Below are 12,007 nucleotides of genomic sequence, written 5' to 3'. Positions count from 1 at the left end.
TTGCCTAAATTCTGAATACTAATTACTGCACTCTGGGCAGTTACGTCTTGTGGGCAATTTCAAACCCTCGTTCCAACAGTGTCTGAAGAAAGGATAGTTTCAATGTAGCTCAGCTTGTTCTCTTTCATACCTTTCTTCTTTGCACCGACGCTCATATTCTTCTTCAGGTCGGCGCTGATGGTTTTTCTCCTTCTGGTGTTGCCACTTGTTCAACAAGATCCTAGCAGTTACATGAGGACGCATAGCACCAGCTCTAGATGTCTCACCTTGTTCATGTCGGCTCTTTTGCTGATCGTGTTGCTGCTTAGCTTTCTTGTACTCATTAGCCGATATCTGAACCTTAGGGTCGACTGACCCATCTTCTTTAGCCGTAGTCAATGTTAAGACCTTTGTCTTCCTTTTAGCCAACTGAAACTCTACCATATGCACCTCGGGAAAAGGATGCCCATCTATGTCTATTGTCGTTTTCTTGGCTGGCTCAAACTTGATCATTCCTTGTTCAATGGCCTCCTTAATGTGAAAACAGAAGATTCTGCACTCATTAGTGTTATGATTGGTATCATTATGAAACTTGCAATATTTCTTCCCTTTAAGTTCTTTAGCCGAAGGGATCACATGATTTGTGGGTAATCTCAACTGCTTCTTCTCCAGCGACAAGTCAAAGATCTTATCGGCTTTCTTGACATTGAAGTCATAGGTATTTTCTGTTTCCTTCATCCATGGACAAGATAAGGAGCCATGCCCCATGTCCATTCGGCGATTGCAACCTCTGGATCATCTCCATCAGAGTCTGCATCATATGGATTAGATATAGCAGCAATACCCTTCAAATACTTCACTTTGTGTAGGGCCCGATGCTGACTCTCAAAGGCAGACACCCTCTGAACTAAATGGGCCAAGCTTCTAAACTCCTGGCCATCAAATTTTTCTCTGATTAATGGAGACATCCCTTGAAGGGCCAATTCAACCAATTGGCCATCAGACAGATTCAATGAGTAGCATCGGCTCCTTACTTCTCTGAACCTTTGAATGAACTCAAAGCCTGACTCGTTGTTCCTCTATCTGATGCTTGTCAAGTCTGTAATCTTCTTCTCTCCTGTTCCACTATAAAAGTATGCATGGAACTTGTTCTCCAGATTGGCGCATCTAGTGATTGAGTTTGGTTCTAGTGATGAAAACCAACTAAAGGCCAGTCCAGATAGGGACAACGGAAAGAATCAAACTTTATGTGCCTCCTCAACAGATGCATCTCTGAGCTAAATGAGATAGAGGCTGATATGCTCCATGGTTGTCATCTCATCTATCCCGGTAAATTTCGAGAAGTCTGGGACTCTATAGAATGGAGGAAGTTGCACAATATCATACCAAGCCAGGTATGGGTGCTGATAAGAGCCAACTTGACCTTTAGGCTTCAGACCAAACTAGCTCTGCATCATAACAGTTATCCTATTGACAAATTCATTAGCATCCATGCCAACAACTTCCTGTCTCAGATGCCCTTGTGTTTGAACCTGAGAGCCTTGTACTTGAACTTGTTGACCCTGAGCCAGAGACTGTTGTCCTTGGGCTTGAAGCTACTGGAGTTGTTGCGCATTATAACTATAAGGATTATGATACCCAGGATGTGGCATAAAGCTCGTACATTCTGGCATCTAGAACCAAATGATATCCTTCTGAATAGTCAATCTGAGCATTGTGAGTAGTATATCCTTGCAATCGACTATTGAAGTAGTTAGGATCAACATTCTTGATGATCCTCTGCACTGATGGAGCAATTTTATGGGCCGACTGAGGCGTCTAATAGGAAGTATTAAATCTTCCCTAAGTTGGCCGTTGCCCAACCTGCTGGCTAGCCGGTGAGGTTGGCTATTGGACTGAATAAGCTTGGTTCTGTCCAGTAAGAAGCTGATTTATCTGTGTGATAGGGACACTTGGTGACCGCTGTGCTGGTGGTTGCCCCCTATCACTTGACCTTGCCCCCAGCTGTTGGTAGGACTTGACCTTGCCCCCTGCGATTGGTTGAGCTTGACCTTACCACCCTGCGGTTGGTTGAGCTTGAAGATCTGGGGCTTGTCCTCCTGGAAGCTGCTGCATTAGTGGCTGTTGGAACTGCCCATCATTTAGCTGCTGACTAGAACTGGGTACACTACTTCCCATAGCCAAAGGATTAAGGCCACTGAAGTATGCTAGTTCCACTTGATCAATCGGTGCTCTGAAAAAAAAACTTGTTTCAAAATATTGTCGATTGTATTGGCTAGCACCGGATTATGATTTGTAAATGCTTCATTAACAGTCTTGTGGACCATCTGGGCAGCAAGTCTAGCTTCAGCTTCTTCATTCGGATCACTCTGCCCATGCAAGAGGACCCTTGGCAATGGAGCCTTCTGAACGACTGAATCACGCGTCCTACTATAAGAAAGCAGACACTTCTCTCTGAATTCTTCCGCTACCTTGTCAATGAGTGCCCTTTGCTCGTCGGGCAAGTCTTCAAGGTTAACCTTGAGGATCGTCTGGTTATCCATGTGACGATTGTGGTCCCACCGGGCGTGCCAAGAGTGTGTGGACGGTGAAAAGTGACATGCCGTCGTTTGGAGAACACATAGCAAGCCGAGAGAAACCACATGGAGCAGATCCTGAGCTCTCTCTAGGCTTAAGGAGAACACTGGACCAGATGGTCATGACCTAGGGCGTGCCAGTCAATTTGACCCTGTAATTGATATGGCGACAAGATTAATCAGCAATTTAAGGTGGAACATGCCGGTGTTTGTCCAGGTAGTTCCAAATGTGCGGCTAAGTAGCCGATGAGATAAGGCTATCGACTAGAGAGTCGATATCCAGCATGTTCATGATACGTGATAAGTAAAATAAGCATATCGGCAATTATCAATTAATCAATTGTATAGATCTAAACAGCCGATGATCATAAAAACATGCAAAAAAGTGTAAAACAGGTTGGCGTTAAAGCATTCATATTAAATGAGAAACATACTAGCTTTTAACCAGGATAAAAACAAGTACAAACATGTAAATAGCCATTATATTCTCAACAAACAGGCTATCGGCTAAAATGGTCGATTCCAGTGATCTTGTCGTATAACATGCGATCACTCGTCCATGAGATATAAATAAATCTACAAACCGACTAGACTTCATCTATTGTACTGCCAACAAATCGAGTCGTCTGATGCAGCATTGACAGTAGGACCCTAGATCAGAGACTAGCGATCAATAGATCTACTCATAGCATAATATATGGAATCATGAAGGCATATTACACACGTGGAAGCTCAGGCCATCGGCTAAATAGCTGATGGAAACATAGCGAGTGGTTGACACCATGTCCTTCTTAATAGATAGATCCATTAACTACCACTATCCAATCTAATGCACTATCAACATATCACATCGTCTGATGCAACATTGATAGTGAAATCAAACTGGATACTGGTGGCCAATGATCCCATCTCTTAATGAAACACGGCTTCAAACACTCGCCATATACGATCAGGATCGAGATACATTAGTTGATGAGCAGGATCTAACGTCAAGAATTGAATTCATCCGTGAGAATAACCAGCAGACGATAGATCAGAAAGATATGACTAATGAATCTCAATCTAGACCAGGTAATTGGTGATATTATATTAAACAGTAAACTATTTAACACAATATCGATAACTTTGATTAATACCAACATTTACAAGAGATCAGTCGTCTGTTGTAGCCTTGTAAAGGTTGACACGAATCGATAACTAATATATACCACGATTTGTAAGAGATCAGTCATCTGTTGCAGCCTTACAAATAACAATATAGATCGATAATTAACTTATACCGCGATTTGCAAGAGATCAGTCGTCTGTTGCAGCCTTACAAGTAACCATATAAGTCGTGACGGATACTCACAAATAAGCCGATGGTTAGGTCATCCGATACAACCTGCTTGCCCAAAGAACTCATCGAAATCTACTCTACTCCTACTCCTAAGGGGTGGCGTAAGCCAAAAGGTAAATGTACTTGTTTGGTTGATCGATGAGAGATGTTCATTACAATAGCTGAGGCTCAATATTTGTACCCGAGGCTCAACTATGAGTCCTGGTCGAACAAGACCGGTCACACAACTTGGAAAAAAACAAAGCTTCCTAAATTACAATAACTTGGACCCCAATCTTTCCTTTCTATGGAGTCCGACGTGTCTTTCTTCTCCCGATCAATGCCATTCTTACTGCTGGAGTCTTCTTGAGGTGACAATGTTATTGAAATCCAGCCAACTCTGATCAGCGTTTCGACCAGTCGATTCAGCACTTGCCTCGGCTCTTCTCAGTACATTCTGAATTATGGGGTCTCATGCAACGAACCAAATTCTGGTGTCAACACAGGGCACTCATAAAAATTCTCTGTGATATTGTGCAGCCAATCAGGACCTCAAGCAGGCTGCATTGCGTCCGCTTGTTCGTCCATTGTACGGTTCAGGTAGATCATCCCTTCGACTATGTGCCTCCTGTTAGAATGCTTAGCGCCAGATGTAAAATATTAACTCCTGGATGCTTGTGTAGCTTCTTCGTCGGAAACAACAGGGTTCAAAGATGATGGCTGGGAGTCGGATCGAAGCTGGCACCTCCGTTACGCGGAGTAGACCGTCGACCTTTAGCGGCTATGGCCTCCATGATATCGCTGTCTCAGAACACTTATGTATTATCTATGTATCGTAGGCTACGCGTTGGCATCCTACCTTGGGGACCATGTTGACTGTTGTGCGTTCTTATTTATGGTGTGCTACGTTGGAACATGTTGGTTTCGGATTATGCATTCTTGGTTATTTGCCTTCCTGTTTGTGTGCCATTCCATTTGGAGAAGCCAGAAGCTGAGAGCTATCAAAGATTGGCTATTGTCGCCTCTTCACAGCGGTGGTTTGGTTATGTAGAATATCATCTACTTGAGTTTAAGACTGTCAGATTTATGTCGTTTATTACACAGACCATGTTGTTTACCTTGGACTAAACTCTTTTGCTTTCGATCTACTTTCTTTATTCTGGGTCCCAACCCGCGCGCAAGGGCACGCCATTATCACTAGTGACTACAATTTGGGACGAATCTCCTCACCCTCATGTAACTCATGTAACTTGTTACTCCGTTGTTTTATTTCAACAAAAATTTTGTAGGGGCCACGGCCCCTCCGGTTTCCTCAAGAACAAAAATAATTTGGGATGGAAGTATATAGTAACATATATATGGGGATACATTTTGCGATGCCTTATATGTGTGATGTGTAAGTTTTCATTGGGGATGAATAGAATGTTTTTGTGATGAAATTAGCTTTGCTTCCAACAATCCAACGCTACTATAGAAATCTTAATGGAGACGGGCATAAAGGGTTAATGGAGGCGGGCATTGCAACTGCCTCCAATCAAAGGTCAAGGTTAATCGTGACATTACAGAGGTGATTGCTTTGCCCATCTTGGTTAATCGATTAACGGAAGCGAGCTCTTTAGAATGCCCGCCTCGGTTAATCTATAAAAAACAAAAAAAATCCATGAGTCCAACGGTGAGCCCGTTCTCGAGCCCGCCGGTGAGCCCGTTCCTAGCCTAGTAGATAGATCTGGTGTCGCCGTCGCTCGCCGTGCCGCACACAGCAGCATGCACCTCCACGCTGACCTTCATCGTGGATCCAGACCGCCGTCGTCGCCGGATCCAGGCGCATCTGATCTCCTCATCGCCAGATCTAGGCGCGGGCGGCCTTCTCCATGTCGGATCCAGAGCATGCACCTCCACGCCGCCGCTGGATCCTCAGCCCTGGGAGGAAGAGAGAGTGAGGGAGAGAGAGGAGCGAGGAGAGATGGTGAGTGAGGGAGAGAAGAGCGGATCTTACCTGTGTCGAAGAGCAGATCGAGGCCAGCCTCCTCCACACTCGCTAGATCTAGTGGAGCTCGGGGCGCCGCCGCTCGGTCCTATGCCGAGCGCGGTCGCGGCCCCGTGCCGAGGGTCGAGCGCCGCCGCAGCCCCGCGCCGCTCGCCTACGCCACCGCAGACACGCGCCCCTCGCCTAGCACCGCCGCGGCCCCGCGCTGCCATAGCCCCACGCTGCTCACCGAGGGAGAGAGGAGAGGACGAGTGAGGGAGAGAGAGGAGGGCGGCTGAGGAGGGTGAGGAGAGGCGCTCGGCTGAGGAGGAGGGCTGCGGAGGAGGGAGAGGGCTGAGGAGCGCGCCACTCTGCTGAGGAGAGAGTGAGGGAGAGGAAGAGAAATGGCCGAGTGAAAGAAAACCCTAACTCTATGTATTTATATCGAAGATGGCTATTGGGCCTCGCCTGGGCCTGTTGGGCCTCAGCCTTTTTTAGAGGCGGGCCTTATAGTGTGCCCGCCTCTGAAAATAGATTTATGGAGGCGGGCACCTTAAGTATTTAGGTATCATCACCTAGAATTATTTCTGTAGTAGTGCAACATGTTGCAAATATATGTGAGATGGAAGCAGAGAGGCGTTGCTGACATTTGAAATTGGAGGAGACTCCAATTGACAGTAAAAATATACTTCCTTGGTATTTTATGACGTCATTGACTTGACATACGTTTGGCCACTCGCTTTATTTAAAAATTAGTGCAAACATGTGAAAATATAAGTTATACTTACAATATAATCAATCATAAAACAAGCCATAACAAAATAAATGATAATAAGATGATTTTTTAATAAGACGAATAGTCAAATGTTGAGTTAAAAGTCAACGATATCATAGAGGTAGGGTTTACGTATGTGTATTATTCGAGCAAGTATATTAGTAGACTGTAAGCAGGCTAAATGTTGACGTGAAGGAGAGAGAAGAGGAGAGAGAGGGAAAGTGGGTTGTAAGCTTTCCACCGGCTTAGAAATAAGAACCGAGAAACTCTGTGCGAGAGACATGTAGGTCATGTATTAATGCTGAAGAGCTAACTACTATATGGGTGAGCTGAGAGCTAGACCGTAAGGATCTTTGTAGTCAGGAGATAGCTATATTATTAGCCTCGCTCTTCGTAGGAAGAGTGTCCGTAGGTTGTGAGTGTGAGAAGGCACAATATCATATAATTAAATAGAATAGGGCCTTAAAAAATACATTAAATTTTTTTTGAGGGGAAATAATATACAGTAATAAAAACACTTGAACTTGGCCTCATGCACGTGGATAGGCCCAGTCGACCCGCAGTTTACGGTCGCCGACGTGATGACCATTGAGCTTGTCGACGGCCTCCTCGGCGTGCTCCCGCTCCTTGAACGCCACATAGCCGAAGCCAGCGCTGCCGGGCGGCGCGAGAATCGTCGTGATAACGGACATCCGGAGCGGCCCGAACCGCTGGAAGAGCCGCTCCAGGTCCCGCTGGTCAAGGCTCGACGGCAGGTTGGTCACTCGCACGAAGCGCCGCAAGGCGTCCCGGCGGCGGTGGCTCGCCGCCGCCGCCGCCGCGTGCCGGCCGGGCCCGCACCCCGATCTGCAGGTTTTGCAGACGCGCCCGTCCATGTAGTTCCAGGCGCAGAAGTACTCGTTGTGCCATCTCGCCGTGCCGCAGATGCAGCAGGTTTGCCGCTCGTCGTCAGTGTCGTCGTCGTCACGGCGACATGATGCCGTCGCGGCGGCGGCGCGTTCCTGCTCTTGCTCTCCCGGCGGCTCCTTCCTCTGTGCAGCCGCCTCGTCGGCGGCCGTATCCTCCACCTCCTGCTGGCCCTCGCCGGCAGCATTGCGCGCGGCGGCCGGCGGCGGTTGGATCGGCACGTGGTTCAATTCACCTTGCAGTTGCCCCGGGTGGTCTGTTGTCTTCGCGGTCTTCTTCCCGGTTGTCGTTAACGACGCTCCGGTCATCATCATCTTCTTCCTCTTCCTCGTCTTACGGTTCTTCCTAGGCGTTCCCGCGTCGTTGGTCATGGATCTCCTTTTCGTCAATCGTCACCCGACCCTTCCTGCTGGTACAACAATGGCAACAATGGCATCCAACACAATAGGGAAAGAGTCAGATACTCAGATGCGTTTATTTGGAGGACGGTAATACCCTTTTTTTCTTTATATCGTCCGTCGTTTCCGTTTTCCACCACCCAAAGACTGCTCTCCGAAGAAAAGGAAGGAAAAATTGTTCTAAAGCTCCAAATCAAATAAAAAAGAGCTCTAAATCGAGTAAAAGACAGCATATGATTTTTCCTCATGTCTCCCCCGCTCAATATAAAATTCTTAGTAATCCACAGAGTGCAAACAAGACCCCACTTAACATGTCAGCCCTGCCATCCCAAAATAGCCTATCTCTGCCCTTCCCTCACCCCCTCTAATTTCCGTATCTAATCTAAGAATCTAAATTTAACCATAATGTCACCTCTATTTTTCGTATTTAAGATCTAGATTTATCCATAATTTATCCTCAGATTAGTTAAGCTCGTCTACGTTTGAGGTATATAAATTTTTATTTATATTCTTCGTTACAACACACATGTATATTTCCTAGCCTAATATTGAAGACCCTAAATCTCATCCTCATTTTTTTCTGCTATATATCTCAACGCAACTACAGGACAGTGAAAAAAAAATTCCATCCCGCTTATTTTACATCCTAGACCACACCCACGCCCTTTTGTGTCTCATATGTGACAGAGACTCATGACCCATGATCATATACGAGTTAAAACAAATCGTGTCTAGCGATGATTGATATGGAGTCTGATTGTAAAACGTATTCGATCGCGTTCTCCGTATCTCATATATGATCCAGACTCATGATCCGTGCTTATACGAGGGTGAAATTCTAGCAGTGCTATGAAATTCGATTTCTATATGTATTTGATTCCGTTGCAATGTACGTGCACATTTGCTAGTTATTACTAAACCAGTTTATGTTGTATACGGTCGGGAACCTCCCTTTTATTTGTACTGTATCTCTCCATACGTTATTACTTGTACCATGGAAAGCACGAGTCTGCGTAGTCAAAGTTTGATCATACCTTCTTATCTGCTGCAATTCAAGCGTTTGTATAGCGAGCGAATTCTTTTTTTCTTTCTTTCTTTATTTACGAATTTGCTTTGTGTATTCTAGTCTTGTGATGACCATGAAAAGGCGCAAGGCTTCGGACGGGACCGCGGAACCCTGCTCGGGGGTCGGCGGCGGCGATCGCCTCAGCGGCCTTCCCGACGAACTGATCGGGCGAATCCTCTCCTTCCTGCCCACCCCGCAAGCCGCGCTCACGGCCCAGCTGTCGCGGCAATGGCGGCGAGCCTGGGCGCACGTCTCCGCCCTGAACCTGTCGGTCCGGGACTGCGTGCGGAGAGGGAAGGGGCCCCGGTTCTGCGCCCTCGCCACCGCGGCGCTCGCCCGGTTCCCGACGCCCGGCATCCCCGCCATCTCCGTCGAGGTCGACCACCACATCTACCTCGTCGACGAGTGGTACGGCCGGGCGATGGCGCGCGCTGTCGGGTCCGTGCGCGTCGCGTCGCTGCGGGGGCTGAGCTTCCTGCGCCTCCCTCCCTGCACGCACGCGGAGGCGCTGGACGTGACTGCGCCGCGCACCACGCTTGCGCTCCCCGAGGCGGGCCTGGCGTTCGGCAGGCTGGCCGAGCTGAGCCTCGCGCTGCTGCAGCTGGGCGGCGCGCGCCCCCTGGACGAGTTCCTGGCGTCGTGCTGCCCCCGGCTGAGGACGCTGCGGCTGCGCCGCGTCAGGGGGCACTCCGTGCGCCGGCTCGCCCTCCGCACGGGCGCGCTCGAGGTGCTCGACCTCGACACCGTCGACGACCTGGTAACCCTGGACGTGGTGGCCGCCAAGCTCCGGTGCCTGAGCGTGCGCTCCTGCTTCCGCCTCGCAAGAGACGGCGACGGCGGCGAGGTGACCGTCTCGGCTCCGCGGATCGAGGCGGTTTGCTGGTACCGCAGCTACCCGGAGCAGCTCACCTTCCGCGACGGCGGCCTGGCACACGTCCGCCTGCTCGCCGGCCCGCTCAAGCTCCTGACGCTCGGACGGTGGGACCAGTTCGACGCCCCGTACACCACGCAGCTCCTGCGGTCCTGCGCCCTCGCCGTCGACCAGCTCGACATGGAGCTCGTGGTGCCGGACGAGATGGCTCTGCTCAACTGGCTCGGCGCCCCTGCAGAGGCGCGCGCGACGTGCGAGGACCTGATCGGCCACGTGCCGGCGCTGCCCTGTGTCCGCGTGCTCTCGCTGAAGATCCGGTGGGGGTTCGGCGGCGGCGGCGTCGCGCCACGCCTGGCCTCCTTCCTCTCGCGAACGCCGAGCTTAACGAGGCTCCGAATCGATGCGAGCCCCTACTGCCTCACCGTCTATGTAAGTTGTTCATTCACGCAACGAACTCGATAGATCTTCATCTTGGGTTATATTATTACGGTAAGAGTGCATTTGAACCCGGCCTGTTGATCTCAGGAGGGCGAAGAGGCGGCGCCGCCGCCGCCGCGAGGAAAGCAGCACCAGTGGAAGAGGAGTGACGTCGGCGCGGATGAACAAAGCAGGGTTCGTCTCGACGGCCTTCGCGAGATGAGCGTCGACGGGCTCAAAGGCACGGACAGCGAAGAGCACAGGCTCGTACAACTCTTGCTCGCCAGCGCGCCGCCGTCGCTGGAGAGGATGTCCCTCACGTTCCGTGACGCGGCGGCGTCCATTGTCGATGAGATCGCCGCCGAGATCCCGGTTCACTTTCCCATGGCGACCGGGCGCTGGGATCGCTGCACGACGAGCGTGCTCACGTGGACCAGGGTGACGACTGCACAGCCAGAGCACCAACTGTTCTAACAGATCCAACATGCACGGCCTAGCCTGGTGTCATAGCTCGAGATGAACCATGCCAGGTCTAACATGCATGGATAGTGTCAAAGCCTAGAAGCTCGCTTCCGTTTCTGATTTGTGAAACAGTACAGAGGTATTTGCATGCATGCATGATTTATCTGAAAGTTGATCTCAAATGTTTTACATGCATGTTTTCCCTGGCTAGTTCGGTCGTAGAACAACACTCTTGTTGTAGCATTAAGCACCGTAGCATATACTACTACTCCTATATATGGACAACCAGCCGCCTCGCCGGCACTGGTGGCAGTAAACAAGTCCAAGTTCAAATGAAAATCCCAATAGGACTGCCTTTTCGAGAGTTGGAGGGCCAAAGTTGTCCGGTTTTAAAGTTCGAGGTTGAAATCCGGACTTTGGTGAAAGTTGGAGGGTGTAAATTAGACTTTACCCTATTTGAAAAGACTAATTTACTGCAGCTCCTGGACGGACACAAACATACAACATAGGAAAAGCACTAACAGAAAACAAAACAGTTCGACCAGATAGAAACATACGTTGCAACTGTATACAACTCCTCGTATGTAACAAACGAACACACAACATAGGAAATGCATTCACAAGCCCGGATCATAGCAGGAATAGAGTGCCACATCGCCCTGAAGCAGTAACACTCCCCGACAGAGTACAATTGAACAAGGCCAGAGCCAATCAATGCTTTGTCTGAGCGCGACCTAGCAGCCTTCCACCGTGCTTGCCTGCTGCGGGAAGAGACTCCCAGACACGAAGGATAGGGGATTGTCCTAAAAAAAAGGATAGGGGATCATCCAGTAAGAAACAGCACTTTTTTTTTTTTTTTGAGAATAGAAACAGCACAATCGGAAGACTCGGCTTACTCATACCTCGGAAATATTCCTTAGCCTTGTCTCCTTGGCGTCCTCCTATATAATGGGGGGAACCACAAGCAGTTAGCAACAAAAATGTTAAATGCTCGCCCTGAACAATGACATGAAAGTGAATCATCATACGTCATCAGAGCTGCTTGGCTCCTCCAAATCGAATGGCAAAAATACATCCTTGTGCCCCCCTGTGTAGCCATCCAAATTCTTGGGGTGCCTCGTACCATGACTTCCATTGTTTTTACAACCATAACACCAACCTTAAATAAGAAAGAAGAATGCATTAGTCAGTCAACAGCCAAATCACCAATGCATATATAAACAGATGTTAGTAACAGCCAGGTAACTGCAACAACTAGTTCTGTTAACGAAAA

General features: G+C 48.8%; 2 protein-coding genes across 2 annotated transcripts; one reads left to right on the top strand and one right to left on the bottom strand.

The window, feature by feature from the left end:
* Positions 1–7,127: 7,127 nt before the first annotated feature.
* LOC136522889 (uncharacterized) lies at positions 7,128–9,072 on the bottom strand. The gene is made up of 2 exons (XM_066516688.1): positions 8,953–9,072; positions 7,128–7,926 (listed from the first exon to the last, which is right to left on the bottom strand). Exon 2 carries the CDS (start codon positions 7,889–7,891, stop codon positions 7,145–7,147), a length of 747 nt encoding a protein of 248 aa, XP_066372785.1. The 5' UTR covers positions 7,892–7,926; positions 8,953–9,072; the 3' UTR covers positions 7,128–7,144.
* LOC136522888 (putative F-box/LRR-repeat protein At5g02700) lies at positions 9,052–10,850 on the top strand. Its single transcript, XM_066516687.1, has 2 exons — positions 9,052–10,284; positions 10,381–10,850. Exons 1-2 carry the CDS (start codon positions 9,052–9,054, stop codon positions 10,744–10,746), a joined length of 1,599 nt encoding a protein of 532 aa, XP_066372784.1. The 3' UTR covers positions 10,747–10,850.
* Positions 10,851–12,007: the final 1,157 nt, after the last annotated feature.

Source organism: Miscanthus floridulus, chromosome 18, assembly GCF_019320115.1.
Source record: "Miscanthus floridulus cultivar M001 chromosome 18, ASM1932011v1, whole genome shotgun sequence".
NCBI lineage: Eukaryota > Viridiplantae > Streptophyta > Magnoliopsida > Poales > Poaceae > Miscanthus > Miscanthus floridulus.
Note: the sequence above shows the minus strand (reverse complement) of the source record. Positions and strands in the feature narration are given on the sequence as shown.